Here is a 21,920-nt window from a genome sequence, read left to right on the forward strand (position 1 = left end):
CATGACGTTGTGAGTTAACTATATTTGATGCCAGTCAGCATGGCACTCAGTTCAACAGCCCCTTGTACATGTATGTTGACAGTTGAGGAAGTTGTTCCAAAAGCAGGCTACAGCAACTGAAAAGGATCTGTCACCTCCAATAAAAATTTCTACACGTATGTCCTGGGTTCATGGAGCATCATGAGCTCATTTGAGCATCGAGCACAGTGCAATGTGTGTGCTGAGGTGTAAACATGTAGGTGAATGAGTTTGATTTGATGGATTTGTACGTTGAGACATTGTTGTGAATAATTCTGTATAAACAAATAGGGTAAGATTGCAGTTAATTTTGTGTGATACTGAAAGTCAATAGAGATCTAACATAGGTGTGAATTGAGAATGTTTACTGGTGAGAAAAATTTATGGCTGGAATGCTTTGTTGCCATAGAGAAGTGAACTGCTCACGTCTATTTTGGATGTGATGAAAGCATGAACATGTATTTCAGTGGGGTTTCTGTCAAGATGTTTCTATACATGTACATGTATGTGTCCAATATTGAAGATCCACAGGCAGACTTTTCTAGAGATTGCTGTTATGTGAGGTTGCATGGACACAGATGAATCAAAAATAATACTGAGATTTCTAACTTGGTTTGATGGTATGATGAACGGATCACCAACATGATCATCCAGGAACCTACTTCATCAATGCATGTTTGCTTACATCTACTATATTGCTGAATTGACCTTACAAGTATGTTGTTGGGATTGAATGAAACACATACATGTACATGTAATTAGGTGTTATCTGCCAAGCAGTGATAGCAAATACCATATTGTCCAATGATTTTTCTGAGTGGTGTTATGTTCTGTGAAAACAATACAAGTCTAAGGGCTAATCCCTATAGTTGCCCATAAGCAAGAGAGATATTCAAAGAGCCTGCTTCCTTGATGCTGACAAATTGCAATCAGTCATTAACATAGGACATAACCTAGTCTAATAGTGCAAAAACTTCTATCCAAATACACAGTTTAAGGTGATTAAGTAATGTGGCATGGTCGACATGATCATTTAGAATACAAACTTGCACCTTCGAATTTGTAAAATGAACATTTGGTGATAATTAGGCAGAAAGCGTACATTTTGAAGAACATTTGGTTCACAACCAGGCAAATCAATTGGAATTGGACTCGTTTAAAGTTTGAAGTCAATATGTTTCTACTAGATGACTTAAAACCAAAACTCTCATCAACAAAGACCTTTCAGTATAGTTTTCAACAGATGTAATTTAAAGCACCTCAAAAGCACTTTAAACTGAGCCATGAAGTTCAGTACACTGGTTCCTGCCTCGCCGCCACCATGCAAAAAAAAAGAAAGTGATGCAAATAGGGAAACCTGTCTGATGCATCTCGGTCAAAATACATGTAACTACATTGTACATGCATGCATCCAGGCAGGTAGGGCACAACAGCCTTGGGAGACAACTCACCTACTCAACAACATGGATGCACTCAAGATCTAAACATTGGCACCAGCTGGACCACATCTAAAAGGTGCTGCGACATCTGTGACGTGCTCATTAACCGGTCCACACTCGCAGCAGAATGCTGGACGGACCATCCAACGGACAGTTCTTCAACATCCTGTAAGGAAACAATCCCCTGAAACCGCATATCAACAGAGCCACCCTCTTGAACCCTGAAGTTCAAAGTCAACTCTGTGCAGACCCTGACACTCGTCTCAATTACATCCAAATCAACACAGGCAGGATGCTACAATGGCTACTGACGATATCCCGATGATACAGGGAGCATCTTCAAGATTGAACATATATGGGTATTAATACTTCAGATGCTCTCGTCAGAAGAAACACTCGGCATCACTAAAAGGAACCTTGATCGGTTCGATAAATCTTCCAATGAGATTCTCCCCCTCTTTGAGAAGAAGTCAGCTCTCAAGGCCCGCCTTACCAATCCGTCATCCAGCTCTCTCCTACAGAAATGGAAAAAAGAGCGAGCCAATGTACGTGACCTTCGAGAGATTCAGAATGCCTGGTGGATCCGCAAAGCCCAAGAAAAACAAAGTTACGCAGACAAGAAGACCCATGAGTTCTCCAATGCCATAAAGGTGTCTTTGGACCGGTTAGACGAACCGTGACGCTCCGCAGATGGCTAAATACTTCTCAAAGAAAGGCAGACTTCCTACTCTCCCACCAATTCCAGAGTTATACAACTGCCCTTGAATTTGATTGCATGTCAACAAGAATGTATCCTCTAACACACGTGTATGGGTAATTCCAGAAATTACGGGACCATTTTTTTTCGTTTCCCTGTTACATCTGACATACATGTATGATTTTGTAAGTTCAGAACACATTTTCTAATTTCTGAGAGTGATGAATTAATGCAAATTACCTGTCAAAAAAATAGTAATACTTTGAAAACGACTATATTTCCATGTCAAATAACTAAGGTCAGATGTAACAAGGACACAAAAAGTCACACTTTTGGACCCCTAATTTCTGGAATTACCCATACACCAGTGTGTAAAAAAGCTGTTTATGCAAAATCACAGCAAAATTTAAGGAGTACAATGCCTATAACAAGAATCATGCTCATAATTCTGCGGACATACACCAACTGTCATTGACGAAAATTGCAGAGAACCCAAAACTGGCGGGTGAAATGGTATTTGCTGGATGTCCATGATGTCAACACTTGAGTCGGCACAAGCACATGTAGGGTTTACTTCGAGGTGTGGCTTTTATTATTTGTTTTGTTGCCATTAGGAACGTACATGTAGATATCAAATGGATGGATATCAGACCACGAAACTTGAAACCACACAAAAAAGAGTATCGTTACTGAGTAATAGAAAGAGTCCTAGGGAAAATTTTACTGAGGCAAAATGTGTGTGATATTTGCTGTTGGCTAAATGTGGCCTTTGCACACTCGTAACTGTGGTGACGAACAATGTTAAAAACAATGCCACATTTTTCAGCATGAAGAAAAAATAATAAATCCACTTAGAAAGAAAAACAAAACACTGACCAACAGGACAACTTTGTGCAGAATGCATCTTTAGTGTGTGACTGAGTTTATGAGACTCATGACTATCATTCCTCTTGACATTTAAAAAAAAAATAATTTTTTTCATAATTCTGCTGTCGTCCCTTGATAAGGCATTTGAGTATGTTTTGAGTTTATTTACATGTACCAACAGTACTGGAACCAGGTACATGTACATGTACCTGGTTCCAATACTACCCGTAAATGCACATCAGGGACATTTTCATTCACAAAAGTGACCCTTAACAGATCCATGTCAGATCCACACTGTTTTGAGAAAGCAATCACACATTCAGACTCATCAGCTACACCCAGCAAGAAATGAGACCGAGGGGTACCCCCCAACATGTCCAATCCCTATACACACTCCAGACTATTGTTACTTAACATGTCCCCCCAGATGTCTGCAAGGAATTCCCCAGATTCCTGCGAGATCATGACCAACACAAAGCAGGGGGGTTCTCTCCGTCTCATACCTTGCAGCATATGTCATCAGCACTGACTGACTAGTCATCTAGATCTAAATGCACAAGTTAAGACATTCAATCTTACACGTAACACTACTACAAAGAGGGAACAGACATTTACAATTCATTCTTACTTTCTGTCACTGCTGTGAGAAGTTCCAGGGATATCAATATTGATCTCCAGCATCTTGCCTTGACAACTGTGTTGCTCATTACAGGTTAATGCTGTTTCTTGTTTGCATTCTTCAGGACTTCCATCTTTAATTTTACAAAAGGAAAAAAGAATGAACAATTTGTTATCAACCACACTCATGGCTGCACAGTCTTATAAAGTTCTTTGGACATGTCCTTTAGCATCTTCCATTACTATCAACCCCTTCTGACAGTCACACCAGCCTTTGGCAGAACACGGGTAAGACATCTAGCCATCCTCCAGGCTAACAGGTGACGAACATCAAAATTCATTGACCATCTGATATGCATAAAGATCTTTTTCTTTAGTGCCATCTATAGATTCCAAATCAGGCCGAGTTCAGGGCTTGGAAAAGCCAACTAAAAAGTTTTAATCTTCTTATGCTATTCAGAGACCACATTTGATACTACTGCTGGGCGATTATCTCGATTAATCATGATTAGTTCCTCCTACTCATTTCACTACTAGTGGATTTGCAACTAATCGATTAATTGCGGCAGCACGATTACATGTAGTAACTGTAGAAAAATGAGTAGTGATTGTTATGGAGTACCGATTAAGTTACACATACTACCACACTGTACATGATCATGATCCAGGGCACACCTGCTTTATCTCGGCAGTCTCCACTGACAGACTTGTGGTCAACTGGGCCAGCTGCAGTTCAGTTCAACAAACTTAAACCTTTCCTCCTATTAACCTTAGTCCAAAAATGTAGCAAGAGTTGCCAACTGCAAGTATCCAAGGCTTCTGTGTCATGTTGAAAGGAAGTAAACTACTTGTAGTTCATGGGTTCCTAAATTCATTCCGAACAATCTGGATGTTTTCAAGATGTATTTTGGCATTGCCCTTATTAATATACGTTGGGTAAGGGCAAAACCTGTTATATAAATTTACATCTCTCCAACGCAAAAATACATCTTGAAAATAGTTCGCAGTACCTGCTGCTTCACTTGACTCAAACCGGCCAGCCGACCCTGGAAAGCTTGGTGGTCGAGTGGTTACGACATCTGCACTAGTAAGCAGGAGGTCGTGGGTTCGAGTCCCACCCGAGTAAGCTTGTGAGGTTTTTTTCGTAAGCAGACAAGCACTGAGCATACAGTGCTTATTAATATACGTTGGGTTAGGGCAAAACCCGTTATATAAATCTGGATGTTTCAAATTACACACAGATCCATTTTTTTGATGCTAGTTATTTTGTGTCTTGAAGTTTTGAACTTTGTGACTGGAACAAGTAAATGTAGAACAGCCTTACTGCCCCATCCACAAAAATCTGGAATTTCCTCTGTTTCATAATTTTTGTCCAAACTAAGTGAAGGGTTTGTAGAATAGCTAGCTTGGTGGGTCCGATGAGTAATGCCTGAATTGTCATACTTCATGTTTATGAAACAATTTTTCTCAGTGTGAAATTCTGAGTTCAAGTATTGTTTACCTTATTTTGTATAATTGAAAATTATTGCTTCATTCTATCCACCATAATGCGATTGAACTCAAAACACTTGTGAAAAAAAACACATTTTACACAAATGAGAATTTCCCAAGGTAATGGTCGAATGTGACCACTTACTGCACTGGAAGACATCAAAAGTTCAGACAGAATGCCCTTTGAGACAGAAGGGCACCAAAACCCAACCACATGGCAGCACTGTATGTGCAGCCCCAATCTTTGAAAGTGTGCCAGATACCCGCCCAGTTTAGCAGTGCAAAAATGATGTCAGGGAGACTGTGGCTGCAATCATTGGCCAGTAATCCGTCCATCGGTTTGTGATGAACTATTCATATTGCCTCACATGCTTCAACAATGAATGAACGCTGAACAACAATGTCGTGGGCTATACCATTGAGAAGTTTAGGGAGGTTATTTAGAACTTCATAATGTGAGAAATTGGAATAAAAGTAACTGAGTAATCAGAATTTTTCCCTAGTTTAAAGGCAAGAGCTTTTCTATTCAAACAATTTCTGACAAGCTAGCAGCTTTTTTACTTTGAAATTGTAGAAATCTGTAATCTGTATTAGAGCCTCCAAAACAAAGATTTGTTAAAATTGTCCTACACACATTGAGAATGGAATCGGCAGCCAGACATCCTGCTTTTTGGCGGACTATGTACATGTAGTTTTCCAATACTTGACTGCAGCTCGGTCGCAGGTCTCAAATGTTTTTTTTACCTGACTTTGAAGTTGTTAACGCAATAGTACAATGTAAGACTGACAGTGCCACAATCAAGTCTGATGCAAAAGAACCAAATATTATAGTACTTCAAATTAATTAAAATGCTTCAGGCCTGCAATTAGGGGTTGGTTTTATAGACAAAGCCTAAGACAGAGACGAAGTTGAAAAATGGCCCTTATTCACATGTAGTCGTCGTTTGTACTCGGATGCAACTGGAGCTCAAGCCGCAACCGTTCCAGCATAACCCATATGTAATCGTGATAATTTTATAGCAGCTACAGAGAATACTGCCACTGGCTTTCCAGATTTCAGAATTAATGAAATAACATAAAAGCAGAAACATAACAAACTTGCCCTGGCACTTGCTGCTGCATAGTGTGCATTATACTTGTGCAGAATTTCTGCAATGAAACTGATAAAAGCACTTGGCTTGGGCGGTATTTCAGTATTACCGAATACCGTGGTTTTGTTTTTAATACTGAACAATGCCGAATAACAATCCACGAATACCGGAATACCAACTAATTCGGTATTGAATTTCAATACCTCGGTATTCTGGCTAATTTGTTCAGAATGTTCCCACAACCCTCATAAGATGAAAGCAGACAATTATATCCACAACAGTGACTGCATACTTCGTGGTTTCAGTCATCCAGCATCACGTTTGTATTGTCTCTTTTGGTGAGGAGATAAGACGTAATGTGATACTTCAGCATGCAGCCATCAACCTGCCTGTCAAAAGGTATTGTTTCCCTATCGCCGCCGTTAAGTTTGCGGTTTTGGAATAGCTTGTAGGCAGTGCTTTTTGTATTACTAATTGGCACATGTATACACGTACATGTATCATAGCCCTACAGGTTGGGAATTAAAAATCAGCTGGTCTTCCGTGTCCGCACTGGACTTTATTTTCGAAGATTTTTATTGGCGGATCAGAAAATGCGAATGCTGCTTGTGCTAGCCTTGTGCTCTCTTAGGGTCTTTTTTGTCCTTGATATACAACATGTACAAGTATTGTGTCTATCTAACCAAAGCCAGGAATGTGTATTATAACCTATAAAATGATTCCATAAATCTGCATCTGTTCAACATCCATGGCAATCAACGATCTTTTTTATTGTTCTCACATTCGTTCCAACCACACGAAAAGAGAAGCAAAAACCTGATTCCTCACTTGTCACTGCTTGTATTTCAGTTTTTCCGGAATAAAATTAGGACAACATGGTTGCTCAAAAAGATCTCTCGGTTATGATTAATCAAATACCTTGTGATGTGTTTAGAATAATAAACTTCACTGTCATAGGAAAACATGTTTAATGTGCATGTGAAATTTAAAAAAGCAAATACATGTGAAAGCATTGATCCAGGGATTTTTAAAAGACTTTCAATCGCCAAGGATGATGATGAAGCCAACAATAACTAACCTGCATGCACATGTAGGCCTGGATGTACCTGCAAGAATGTGAAGGCTCATCAACTAAAGCCCCCATCCATGTAAGTAGTCTTTCTAACACAAATTGTGTCACGGAGAGACTTTTTTGTTTAATTTTTTGCCCCTCCTTTGATTTTTGACACAAGCTGCATGACACGATTGATTGGTAGTCCGAGATCACTCACCCACTGCAGCGCGGCCGCCCGCGCGCGAGATGGTCGCTGAGGAAGCATAATGTCTTGAATGAGTACTGCGATTGGATAGCTGTGTCTTGCCAAATGTATGTCATGAAAACGCACAGTCTCATTGGCGGGCACGCCAGATCTCTTTGCAGCAGTATGAATAGTTCAGTGTTGGGCGATTAGTTGGACTCTTTGACATACAAGAATGGTCATGCAAACTCATTTGGGGCATATTTTATCGGAAATGGGATGGAAATTTTTGTTTTGGGGTTTCTGTAATGAATGTAAAATATCATGGATTTTTAATCGTGCACTATGCGTGTCATGACGACAGGAATCTGGCAACTGATGTCTGTATATCGCATTGTAAGCGTGCGTGCGATAAGCCTTGTGTTGCACGACTTGAAATTTTGTGGTAGCACGCTTGCTTGAGTACAAGCAGTGCAACTTCAAATTAAATTCACGAACACAGAAAACACAAACATAGACATAGAAAAATTTGTGACAGCAGAGTTTTTTCGACTTGCAACTATAGAGCTGCATTCGATGTAGTGGAAGGTACGACCCTTTTTTGGCAGAACCTTTACATTGACTGCCTGCCGCATTTCCATCATGCCTTCACTGGCAACGGTTCGGCCCTGCGGGAACCAGTGTGGTGCAACCGCGCACATGTTTTTACCATCGCGATTCGCAAACGCCATATGAATGGGACATCAAGAATGGTTATACAGGCAACGGAGTCCCGAAAACCTTTCGCTGTACCAGGAATTTCTTACAGTGCTATTTCGCTGTAACATATTTTCTCCCCATAGAAATTGCACGTTTTCACCGGGACCACAGAGTTGTGCTTGTTGTAATCGGAATTTCGTTACAACCGATTTCGTAATAAAGAGTTGACTGCCGCGTCACAGAGTTTTCTGAAAAAGCCACCTTACCATTGCACACGCGCAGTGTTAGGGCGCAGCTAAGAGGCACAGCGACTGGTGACCTGCACGTAATCATAATAACGCACTGTCTCAGCAAGTACCAACATGACTGCAGCACATGTGCAGATTTTGATACTGTACGAGCATGGAGGAATAAAACATATACGAGTGACCACACAGATATAGGAATCGCGGAGCAACAAATCGGTATTAAAAACACCGTCCCTTTTTTACAAAATTCATTCGCATAAGTTATTTCTATTTGACATCAAATGGACAGATAAATTATAATGGTTATTAAGTTTAGGGGTTTTTGTGATGTTAAAAACCCTTTATGCTGGCCCCTGGTGTTGTTTGTGGTTTGCCAGTGAATCTCAGCATCACCGCTGCTTTTTGATGACGTCATTGCCTTCTGCAACGAATACCGCGGTATCGAAAAAGGCAATACCGCCCAAGCCTAGAAAGTAACATATTCACGTGTTGACGCCACGTCTCAGAATTTTTGCCACTACTCGTGATTAATCGAATAATCACGATTAGTTTGTGTGTGATTAATCAATTAGCAAAATTCACTAATCGCCAAGTGGTATTTGATACACTGCATGCTTATGGTCATTTTCTTTTGAAAATCTAATAAGAGGATGCAATTTTCCATGGACACATTGAGCAAAAGATTTTGCTGCAGAATCTTCACTAACATGGCAGCAAAACAAAACAGCAGTGTTTCCAGTTACCTGAACGGACTAAGAATATCATGAAGAAACTGTTGTGTAATTTAACAACCAGAATTAGAAGCCATTACTGCTGTAGCAGAACACTCATAGACAGGTGGTACACGTGCAGTACATGCCTCTGACCAATAAAGAGCCATGATTTGCAAAAGGCAGGTATGCATCAAGCTCACAGAAAACTGTGCATGTTGAGTGCGGTGCCATCGCTGTTATGGTGTTTAATCGGATTAGTTTATACCTTTTTATCGAAAATTAATAAGTAATATGAACTTCTTGTGCAAACCATACAGCCTACATTTATTTGACGTTTTAGGGTGTGTACTTGTGTATGTGCTTGATACGTTTGTAAAAAGTCCTATCTTTTTTTAAAGCTGATTGGCGAGAAAAATGGAAAAGCTTGCTCTAACACATCAGTACTTTCAAGCATACAGTTAAGGCCAGAGTAAAGATTCACGCGATGACATGATATATTGATCACACACACGTTAGGCGCAATACACGTTCCTGATATATCATGCAGGGTGTCCTCAATACACGCACTAAAAAGGGTTGGCCCGACAACGGAAACGTGTATTGGGTAAACCGCACACGCTATGCATTAAGTGGTGTCACTGACTCGGACCTGTGAACATGAAGCAGGGAAATGCTGCACGCTCGCAAACGGGCACTGCATTCCGTTCACCACAATTACATGCATGTTTGCATGTCTTTGAAATCGTGGCGTACGTGTTTAAATCACTTTTAAATTGAAGAGTCCAATGTTTAAAAATCCGATCACGATGCACAACGAACTACACTGAGTTGTCCAACGTGCAATAATGACCGTAAAATAATGCTTATGATATCGATCGGTGCACCCTTGGTGTAGATATTAATGTCACCAACAAGCAGTCTGTCCACGAAGAGTGCTGGCTTGATTTGATTCGGCACAACTGATTCACGAAATCTCATGAAATGGGATTAACGATCCACCTTTAGTGAAAAAGATATCTCTTGCCCCTCCGAAATGATCTGGATTGCACAGGATCACCAGGAATACTTTCCTGACGGGTCAACGTACAGAACATCTCCGTACATGGAAAAAGACAACATTAATCCACTGGGGCATCCATTTCTTCAGCCAGATCGAATCAACTAACACGCAGATGCAAAAGTCAAGCATTAAAATTCTTTTTCAAGAAAATGTTGGTCAAGGAAAAAAAAAATACGCTCATGACATCTGTACTATATTATTTTGCAGGACCGGCGGCAGGACGCCCTGACGAAAATGCCTGCGCCGCTCCGCTACAACTTCCCCCGCCCCGATTTTGTCCACTGGATTTCCATTCTGCTATCCTAAGTTTCCAAAGTACGAAAATGTTTATTGCGCTACATTGGAATAAGTTTGTCGACATTTATATTGGAAATTATGCAGTACCGTCTTTAGATCTGGATACAACGTAGATAAACAGGGCCCAACAAATACTCCTCCGTCGTACCAGTATAGGGCAGAGGAAAACAGAACGTACCATGAAGAAACTGAAGAACGATTTCGTAGTTTTGGATTGCAAAACCGATTCAGTCCAACTGCGGACGGACAATCCACAACTTAATCGCCCACATTGTGTGACGGAGATCCTTTGTATTCTTCAAAATAAAAGCTTTTAATGTAAACAGGATTGTCAAAAGCGTAGCTGCCATTTTCTCGATCGGTTTATAATCTGGTTCAGCAAGTTCGGACAAAAATATCAAGCTAGAAAGTGAGAAATCGTACGTATCAGTCAGAACCACCCGAGAAATTCTGATTATCTGACAATGCATTTAATTTTGGTCGTGTAACGAAATTTTAATTGACTCTGAAACAAAACTCAATTGCGTGTATGTTTTGAAAATTTCACAAATATTACGAACGAAAGCTTAACTGAACACGGACCTTCATCTCAATCCGTCTCTCAAGAACAAGCACGCGGACCGACTACGACCATACCACCGATTGACCAATCACGTACCCGCATAGCACTGACGTCACAAAAAGTTGATTATGCACGTGTAGTTCGGTAGGTGATCTGTATTGCGAACATTAACGAGGCCAAAAGTCTTTAGGATAAATTAAAGTGCCATTTTTAATTAATAGCCATTTGATTCAATCAGTCATTTTGTCGCAGGGAGAGCCAGCTTTGCCTTAATTACGAGTTTCATACAGTTCCCTCTGAATAAAAGCTAATCCACGCCGCGTCTGGCTTTTCACTGGTACTACATGTATATTCGCTTCCTAAAATAAAAAAATGAAAAAAGAATAAATTATTACAAGAAAAATCCTGCTTGTGAAAAATCAGCTTCTGATGGCCAAATGCACGTCCCATCAACTTTAGTGTTGTAAATTTGTTTTTAAGAGCCTGAGGAAAGTGGCAAGGAAAAAGCCTCAGTCCAAATTTCCCCGGCACCCTCACCAAAAGCTAATACATCACATTTCCGACTGAAAAATGCTGGATTTTCACTGTATGTTGCAACGGGCGTAGTCTAGACCTAGCATAAAAATGGAAGACTAGGATTCCCCAGTATGGAGTCTTCTCATAATCACCCATCTGAAAAGAATTTCCACGGAATATAGTCTGCAAATAAACACGCAGTTTTGTTGGACACTGCCTTGGTACATGGTCCGCATGATGCCGTTATTATTGGTACCCTGTACCGAGACTAAAGACAGTGTGTATACTAGGTGGCTAATCATGCGCAGTGGGACCAACTGACATTCAACTTGTTTAAGTACTTACGTTTTGTTTTGTCAATTATCTGAAATAAAACATTCACGACTTATTTATTTCAGAAGAAAACACAGATATAATAATTAAATTAATTTTAGTCTTAATCATGACATCTACACAACTGCATATTTACGAATTTATACGTACATGGTCCTCAAATCACAAATGTGGGAAATCAGGTTAACTAGAGCAAGTTTTATCTGTTGCAACTCATCATGGCGGCATGTGGTAAACAATTTTTTGCTGTGCGGCGGTGATGCCTCAGATGTAGTTTATTTGCAATACTTTATTGGGCATACTCGGGCTGATTTTAGGACATAGTAGCTACATCAAGCTGTATTCTTTCTACAAAGCCTTTGCAAGGTGACATGTGGTTCTGGAATACAACTTTAATGAGCGATCGTCCGCGTGACTCCCAGGTGAATTGTCAACTTCGGTGCTTACGCTGCCATAAATGTAAATGTATTTATAGTCATGGTGACGGTATGAAAAATACTGCTTTTAATTTGATAACAGATTTGGACTATTTTCGGCATGACTTTTCAGTAACAAACTTTTTTATCACTTCCATGCATTTTAATTCAGAATATTTTGAACTTTCGCCAAGGCTACGTGTAAGATAAAGAAACTTGGGCAATAGTTCTGATGGTAAGTTGATGAATTTTGTGTGTGTGCATGTATTGAGCTCATTTTTTTAAATCAGTTTAATTAGAATGTGCATTATTCTTTACAAAGCCTTCCATTTTTTCCATTTAGGTGACAAACTGGCTAATGAGGAAAACCAGCCTTGATGATTGCCGAGGCGCAATACACGATCAAAGTCAAGAAACACTTAAAATGGACTTTTCTAAGTTCTGATTTTTTCCGTTATGGAAAAGAGAACAAAGTTGTTGTGTGGCGTTACTTTTACTTGAGTAAGGTTATTGAGACAAGTTTAATGATAGATGAAAAATAGTTGTATCGATGTCTAATAAAGAAAAAAAATCAGGGATCGGGGGAAAGGGGCGGATGTGGGCAGTGATGCTAAGAATTTATTTTGATAGCTAGAAACACTTTTCAGACCATGTTGCACTTACGTGTAGTCACGTGGATTATTCAGTGAGTTTCAGCCTACATGTATTTCCTTTTCTTTCAGAAAGTGGTTCAATGTTTTACGGCCATCAGATTTTTGTATCTTATTATAAATTTCTTCGGCTAGTTTGTGTCATTGACTTGGTTGTACTTTTTGCAAAAGTTACTTATTCGACAAAGTTTTGTAAAGCATTGAAGGTTTGTTCAAGATTTTGTTGTGACAAAAGCTTTTGAAAATAGTTGTAGCTCTTAAATTATTTATTAAAACCGAACAAGCACTTTTGCCAAATAAAAGCTAAAGCTTGGGTGGCATCTTCATCCAGTTCTCCAGCATTTGTATTGAACATCGATGTCACAGGAAGAGTTTGAAGGTTTGTAATCCTAAATAAAAAAAAAGGTAAGTCAGAGATAGGACAGCATATATATTATTGCCACATCTTTTAAAACCGCATCTTAGAAAGGTACAGTTAACCTTTGGCCTAAATTACCGATTTCGAGCATACAAAAACCGGTTGAGCACTAACAGTTCGTTCATAAAAATGGTGCAGCTCGTATTTACCACAGTAAACGCTAAGCTTAACTCTAAACTTCCAGGGTGATTTTTGAAAGAACACTTCTCCATTCTTGCAAATTCCAGCGGTTGACCGTGTCAAGTGGAATAAACAGGCGACAAGGAAAACCCCAAATCTGATAGGCTCTTGATATTAGGTGAAACTTTGTGCTTGTTTCAACGAGACAGGTTTTCAGTTAATAGAACTATTAAGGCCAAAATGTTATTTTGGACATTTGCCACCCTCGATAAATACACGTACATGAATTCTTATATCTTTTCATCTCTAGAAATTTAAAAAGTGAATCAATGAACGTGTTAACCTGGTGTCTGTTCTTTCAATACCCAGAACATGGAAGTTCCTCAAGTCATTTACACCGTACTAGCGAGGGCTCAATACCACAAACTAAACCATGTTATGCACTCGTACTACTCTGTGATTCCCTTGCCCCATAAGGATTGTAAGGAATTGAGTTACAGACAAGAAACCAGGCAAAGCCAATCATTTACGAAAACAGTTAACCAGAAGACTCGGTCAGATCCACAGTTTGTTCTATGCATGAAATCTCTGTAAATTTTTCATGTTTGCACTGTTGGTAACGCGTATTTTAGGATTAGATATATTTTTCGTATATTTATTGTTTATTGTCGGGGATTTTCATCCGCTTTTCTCAAATGTTTGGGAGTTCGTGCAGCTGGGACCTGGGCACTAAAAATAATCTTTTTCAACATGAAATTTGCTTGTTCGTAATTTTGCAGTTGGGTGTTCTCACACAGGTCGTCGAAGTATTTTCTGTTGCGTTTTCTCGTGTATCGTGCTGGGTCACACGACCAGGGCCGATAAATAAAGGGCCGCTACTCACTGTTCGTGGAGGGTTGTGACTAGCTTCGATTACTGACAGTTTTACATATGTTTGTTCTCAGTCTCACACAGGACACACAAACACTTCCTTTTAGGCTGTGTGTTTTCGTGGATCACGCTGAATATGGCCTGATAAATAAGTGAATTTGACACCAGTTTGCCGACCGCTTGGTCGTGTGTCGTCCAGTTACATGTAGGTTAGTTGGGTAAGACTTGGGTGAAAAATTACGTCCTTGTTCACACAAGTTTGAAGGTCATCATGATTTTTAAAGGAAATTGAAGACAGGGTCGGCTGCATAAAAAAGCATTCTTCGGCGATAGAAGCCAAAAGGTCAATCGGGTGGTTGGTCACCCGACCACTGAAAAAAAAATCGTTTCACGATTTCAGTGATGACAGTCAACTCCACGGTTTGCATTAAATTCGCCGGGCATGACACGGTTTCCTTAAATTCAAAGAAATTACGGCTTTGCTTTCTGCCAAAAATCCGTTTGCATGATCATGCAGCTAGGCAATTATTTCAAAGAACGGTTTGCAAAATCATTTTGGGGATTGGGTGTATTTTTTTTCTCAAACAAATTTTTATTTTTACAGAAACATTCTGTCGGCTTTTGTTCTCGTGAAGAGGCTACTTTGAACGCAGATAGCTTTGTTAAATGTGTGGGGGTTCATCCGGCCGCTGGGCCACTACTGCCAATTTTTTGTCCGTTCGGAGTTATTGAATCTTTGTTCAGGTCACACACTGCACTTTTGTTCTCACACTGGACACCAAAATATTGCCTGTGAGGCACTGCGTGTTTCTTTGTGTATCGCGCTGAATATGAGCAGATAAATATGTGAATTTGACACCAGTTTGCCAAGCGCTTATTCGTGTATCGTGTTCGGCGACGCACGCGGGTATTGCGGTTGACTGTAAATGGCTTGAGATTGGTTGGGGCTTAGTGGTCTCTCCGGGCTAACCGCAACTGCGTGTATTGCGTTCTTGCACACACGTTATATAGAGCGTGTCTTCCACTCCCTATACATGCACGCACGCGTTATCGTGTATCGTGTAAACCTTTACTCTGGCCGTAACTGTATGCCAAGTTCAAATATTACAAATCAACCAGTGATTATGCAGAGCTTCTACATATGTAGCACTGATATCACCTGTTACCTGTATGTGATTACAATAGAAGATCCTAAACTACTTTTAAAAGAACTACTTAGCCAGCTCATTTTCCACCTTTTACAGTATTGGGAGTGACAAATCATATTTTTAATTGGAACATTTTGGATTTGTGAAGGTCACTATGAAGTGCTCCAAAACTAGTGCTTTCAGATTTGATTGGTCTGTTTTGTGAACAATGGAAAACATTGAAATCTAGAAAAAAGGGACTAAAGTCAGGTTTCAACGGTTACGGTGTTACTCTAAAACTTAATCATGTATGTATAATGCGTACATGCATACACGTAAGTACATGAAGGTTATTTCTATTTCAGGTGCTTTTCACGTAAAGGAAATTTCACTAGACTGCTGTACATTTTATGCGCCTCCACAATTATACCTGCAATTGCTATGAAACAAACCTTCAACATCTTGCCATTCTTCAGATTCAGAATCACTTCCAGGGGAATCTCCATCACCAGAGTATTCACATTCAGGTCTTTCACTGTTAGTTTTTGATCTTTTCAACGGAGGCTGATCCAAATCATCCTCACTGAGAATGCAAGAGCCGTCAGGATCCTCTTCCATTGCAAACAATTTCACTTCTCACTTCTCGATCTGCAGTATGTATTGTAGTTCAAGGAACAGTTAATTATCACTTGAGGCCACTTCATATAAAAGACTGCATGTATCCTCATTATCTCACCTACTCGTATACAAATAATTTAAGAGCCATGTATGCTTACACAATTACATGTACATGTACTTCAAATTGGAAATTTAGCCATTCTGAAATATCCACAGAATGATTTTAATGAACAGTTAACACTCAGACAAAGAACATTTATAATTATGTACAAAATGTACATGTAGAAAAATCAGGTGTTTTTCATAGAGTCATCTGAAGACTTTCAGGGTCGAAATTCTTTTTTTGTCTGTAAACGAGCAAAAAGTTATCAGAGAAGGGTCAGTAGGACAATATTTTAAAGAAAATGAACCACAAATGTCTGTATCTCAGAAATGTGCAAAATATACATACATGTACACGTAAATGGCCCTTGTTTATTTGAGATCAGGTCAACTCGGACCTGAACCAACTTGGACCCATGCCAACTTGGACCCAATACCAATTCGGACCCACAACCAACTTGGATCCAATACCAACTCAGACCAATGACCAACTTGGACTCAATACAAACTGGGACCAATAACCAACTTAGATCCACTCCAACTCAGACCCACCCGGGTCAATTCGGACCTACCCAGCCCTAGACTGTCAGCAACTCTGTGAGAATGCTCTGGATAATAAAGGAGACATGCAAAGCCTGACAGCCCCAGCAGTGAGGCTTTCGGCATGGATCCCAAAATAGTCTTGCTTCTACTGATGTTCTGGTTTGTAAGTAAGATAATTTCTGCCCAAGTAACAATTCTTTTAAGCAGTACACTAGATAATCTTTTAAAACTTTCACAAAACTCCAATTATTCCCGTTTCTAAGAATCCAGGGTTTACGTATTGGGCCCCTCCACTAAAAAGCTGCAGTGTAAGTGATGATAATTTATCACAATTTAATAACTTTTAAGACATTTTTACACCTTAATTGGTGATTTTCTGAGATTTGTGCAAATGAAACGTGCACATGGTGAACATCCGCTGATTTTGTGCCAAAGTGAAGATGCAACTGCTACAGAATTTAGGACTAAATCTCGTGACAATGAAATTGTTAGCGAATAATAAGGTGTAACCCCATTATTTCCAGCTTACTTAAATGGTATTTTACTCACTTCCAACATTTGTTGATAGAGTTAATGTCCGAGTTTCTAAAAAAGCTACAGGATCCATCAATTATTCAAACTCATTCGTGCTGCTGCATGCGCCAACTCAAAGGGACTTAATCCAACATGCAGCACTGACTCACAACAGGTTCATTCGGCATCCCTTGACTGTGGCAGGGTTACAGTGGGTGCTGATCACCACTGGTGAGATCAGAGTGAAAAAAAGCCTAATAAGTCTTAATCCAATTAACACACAACAGAAAAACACCAGCAGGGACACATCACCGAACTATGAACAAGTTTTTAGAAAATTATTTTCGTTTGGGCATAAAATATTGTTCCATTTCATTTTGTAGGAAATTAGATAAAATAGCAAAATTGATTAAATTAATAGCTATTTATCAGAACAATGAAATAGGCATGAAAAACATAACTTAACAAACCACACATGAATAACAATAAAATAATTAAGAACAAAACTTTTTATAGATGATAATAAAATATAGCAACGAACACAGTATACACATAATTATGGGGAATGGAGTAATGAAATAGGACAAATGAAATGTGAAATTTAAGATTTTGTGAAGTTTGAATAAAATAATGAAAGATTGCATAAAATAGAGACAAAAAATGTCATTTAAAAAACTTCATAAATGTCGTTAGACTTGCCTAAACTTACAATAATTAATCTCGCAGAAACTAAATGTTCCTCAGGTTGGATCCGAGTTGGTTTGGGGTGGGGGTCTGAGTCGGCTAAGGGTCCGAGTCAGTTATGGGTCTGAGTTGGTATTGGGTCCGAGTTCGTCATGGATCTGAGTTGGTATTGGGTCCAAATTGGCATGGGTCTGAGTTGGTTTGGGCCCGAGTTGACTCATAACCATTTGTTTTACAAATAGTCTACAAGTTTTAAATTTACTTGATTATCCTTTTTGAAATTTTGCTCATCATCATTTTAGATTGAAACTGCTTAGAAGGATAAGAACAGATTACACGAGTTTCTTGGTTAAAGGATCAATGATTGGGAGTATTTTACTGCTTGGGAAAATAAACATAATAAACAATATTTCAAGTAAAATCAAAATTCCAGACTTTTACATTTTACGATTGTTCAAAAATTACATCTTCATTACCAATCCACACAAAGATGACAAGAAAAGGACAAATAAAGCAAGAGCATACAAAAAGCACTGCCTAAACTAAGAACAATAACATCGCCATTTTCACATTCAAACCTAGTAAAAACAGACCTTGTTCCAAATGAAGCCATTTCTGAGTCTATGTTCACAGCAACTATCTTATTCAATGAAATCTATCAAATAAGGGAAAACCACATTTTCTTCGGAGTCATTTCACGTAAATATCAGACATACGTCCACAGTCAAAAGATCAATTTTTTTCATACATTGTAGGATGAAAGGACCTTGGTGCAAGTAAACAAAAAAGACTTTTCAAACCATATGTAACCTGTTGCCACGGAAACAGCTCATTTTGTGTTTTTTGGCATTTTAGGCCAACTTAAGCTCTGAAAAACTGGCTTTTTTGTGCTTACATTCAAAAGTCCACCTAACCGAAATGCACAAATAGTTAACAGATCCACTTATATCACTTTAAAAGTATCATCCTGGCCTTTGCTTGAGACGACAAATTATTGCTTACAAGTCACCCTTAATATGCTCTGAACAGCTGTGTATCAAGTGTGTTTTTAGAACTTCCAAAATTGACATTTTTACCCTAATTTTGCCCTTCAAAACATCAACTTGCCAGGGGTCTCAGAATATTTTCCGTTTGGTAGTGATTAGGGCCAACATTGGTATTTTCATACTTGGTGAGAAAATTTCGGACAATTGTATTCTGCTGTGATAGTATTGCCTCGAATGCGGTCATTTTTTTACAAAGTTTTTTTTCCTCAGTTTGAATCAACAGTACAGAAAAAAGTATGCTTTTGTGATTCTGGCATTAGTGATCCTACCAGGATGCAACTTTTGTTCTTTTGTCTTCATTCTCTATGGAGGGATTTTTCACAGTTGCTAGGAAAAGCCTTTTCTTTTGGTTCTCATTGTTTTCTCTTCTGCTTCTACTTATTCTTCTAAATCAAAACTCATTCATTTTGTACATGTTTTTCTGTACTTTTAGGCCCTTTGCTAGTTAGGATCTTCATCATACTAGCACATATGAACGACAGTGCAGAGGTAGATATTTTTTCGGGGCATGACAAAATTACGATGTCATCAGGTGACAAATTATAATCACTTACATTTCGATGGTTTTAATCTTCAAAAGCAATGTGACTTCCAGCAGCTTGCCCTTTTTTGATAAATTAAATTAGGGTCTTTATTTTTTCTTGTATATTGTGACAAAAATGCACTTTTCTTTATTCGTCCCAAGTTGGCAGGAATCATTTCTGTGTGTTTGACAGGAAGGAAGTGGAACTTGTGTTGTTCCAATGATTTTTCAGTGGACGATTTAAGTGCTCTGTTCGCCTCCAGAACAGGCCCTGTGGGAAGAAGCGATCCGGCACCAGGAAGAAAAGCAGGAAGATGATGAACTAGATGACTAGAAAGAAGGGTTATGATGATAGGAAAACAGACGAAAAGCAGTAGTGAGCCAAAGTAGAGACACAAAGAGGCCTGAAGAATTGAGGTTTATAATAACCGTACTGATGTCCGATGAATATGGCCATGTACGGACAATAGACTGGCTACCAGTCTTAATAGCTACAAGCGTAGTTGCAGCAATTATCTTGAGGCTTAGAATAAACGCAGGGGTGTATGCAGGCTGAATTTACCTCTCCTGACAAAGAAGAATCACTTAAACTTGAAGGATGGTTTTGGATGTAAATAAACAGAAGCATAATTGAGAATTCCAGAAACAGTTCTCCACTGCCTTATGAATTGTCTGTCTTTGTCTGTCTTAGGGATTCCACCTCAGAGTAAAGGTTCAGGATCAGATTTTAGGACAGAATCAGATTATTCCAACAGCCCAATTCCAACTTTTCCCCTTGCGTTGTGCGCCAAGCATCCTTCCCCTCTCTTCCCCTTTTCCCGTCCATGAAGTCTACCGGGCTTTGACGTGAAAGCATGTCCTCTTAAAAGTGTGTGGCAACATCATCACTACGGTGGGTAAAACAGGTAGCTCAGCAAGCATCACCGATTCCTCCAGGTTGATCCCGGCGGGTTAATTAATATGGATTTGTTAGGCCCAGTGCAGGTCAAGTCCCGTATACCCATTACAATATGTACATATAAAACCACATGACACTTGTTTCTGATTGAAACAGGGTGAAACCAGAATGCTTTATCATTCAAATTTGGTAAAGATATGAACTTGGTTTCAAGGAATTTGTCTTCAACTTACATGTAATCTCAAATTAGGAAAACAGACTCTTCAAAGGGAGGTTTGCGCTAGAATGAACAGGCTACAAACAATAACACAAAACTCAATCCAGCTGAATGTAAAGCCTTGATCCAACCTCTTAACCTCCATATTGGAACCTCTGTCTTTAGCCAGTCACAATCTTTGAATACCCTTGGTGTTCGTATACAAAACGATTTGAAACGGGATACCCGAGAAGTACCTCAAGAACTGCAAGGCACAACCTGATTGCACACGGAGTAGTGCCTTTCAGTTCTAGAAATAGGGAAGCCTGTGGGTTTTAGACTTGCGCAAACAACTGTAACTCTGATATCACTGGAAAGAGCAACTCAAGTGAAGTTCACTGATACATAAATCACCTTCATAGCTCGTACTACAGTGCAGTCATGACTGAAATATATACTAGTACAGGTATGGGTCCATGTGTCTGTCACTCAAATTTCATTTGCATTTGTATCTGTTGAATGAAGTAAAACTCGCATACATTTTCTTAAATGTCTCCTACACGTAGGTTACTGTCACTTAAGAGATGATCTGTAAATGGTGACAGTCATGCAAGAATAAATCTTTACTGCCTACAAAATGGCCATATTTTATGGATTTCAAAACTAAATCTCTGCCAAAGTAATTGTACATTTTGTGTACTGTCATACAAACTTGAAATTAACCTGAGAGCAGTTTTGAGTATAAATTCTAATAGTACAAATACAAAACCAAAATGTGAAGGAGATACATACAACCTGCTGCTCTTGAATTCTAGGAATATTTAATTTGGTTGAAAGAATAAGGTGAATAAAGGAAAGAATTTTAACTGAACATTGTGATTGAAAAATTGAGAGTAAAATCAATACAGTAATTTCCCTACATCCAGATCAAATTATTCAGCTCAAATAATCCTCTAATTCCAGAAAAATGTGGTCAGTAGTCCACCCTGCTTGCAGGGATACTACAAAATTACTTTCAATCAAATCTTGTTATTTGGACCTGTAATTGGCAAACACTCATAAATCTGTGTTGAACATTTAAAAACATCAACTACAGTCTTAATTTGAATGTCCCAAAGAGTGGGCTTACCGGTATGTACTTAAATTATACAGTACCAACGGTTAAGGTCACGTAAGGCATGTTTGGAACCAACATGAAACGACAGATCGTACCCATGGGAATGAAATTGCTTTTAACTGGACTTTTCCAGCTGCCCAGCGAGTTACTGGTACCAACGATACTATCCCCTACACGTGCAGCATAGCAAAC

At 39.1% G+C, this 21,920-nt stretch overlaps 1 protein-coding gene and 1 long non-coding RNA gene across 2 annotated transcripts in view; one reads left to right on the forward strand and one right to left on the reverse strand.

Annotated features, from left to right (window-relative positions):
• Window positions 1-16,132, reverse strand: part of LOC147795381 (DNA repair protein complementing XP-C cells homolog) — a 96,832-nt gene extending 80,700 nt beyond the window's left edge. The window contains exons 1-2 of the mRNA XM_087131973.1: window positions 15,941-16,132; window positions 3,650-3,773 (exon numbers count right to left, since the gene is read on the reverse strand). Of these exons, the coding sequence (XP_086988099.1) occupies window positions 3,650-3,773; window positions 15,941-16,106 (290 nt within the window). The 5' untranslated portion in view covers window positions 16,107-16,132. The remainder of the gene's footprint in view (window positions 1-3,649; window positions 3,774-15,940) is intronic.
• On the forward strand, window positions 12,107-13,279 carry LOC147795383 (uncharacterized). The gene is made up of 3 exons (XR_015423946.1): window positions 12,107-12,309; window positions 12,476-12,538; window positions 12,647-13,279. It is a non-coding gene; the product is annotated as an uncharacterized LOC147795383 (long non-coding RNA).
• Window positions 16,133-21,920: the final 5,788 nt, after the last annotated feature.

Source organism: Acanthaster planci, unplaced genomic scaffold, assembly GCF_054643075.1.
Source record: "Acanthaster planci isolate LZ-2023a unplaced genomic scaffold, COTS_SCS Contig39, whole genome shotgun sequence".
Taxonomy (NCBI): domain Eukaryota; kingdom Metazoa; phylum Echinodermata; class Asteroidea; order Valvatida; family Acanthasteridae; genus Acanthaster; species Acanthaster planci.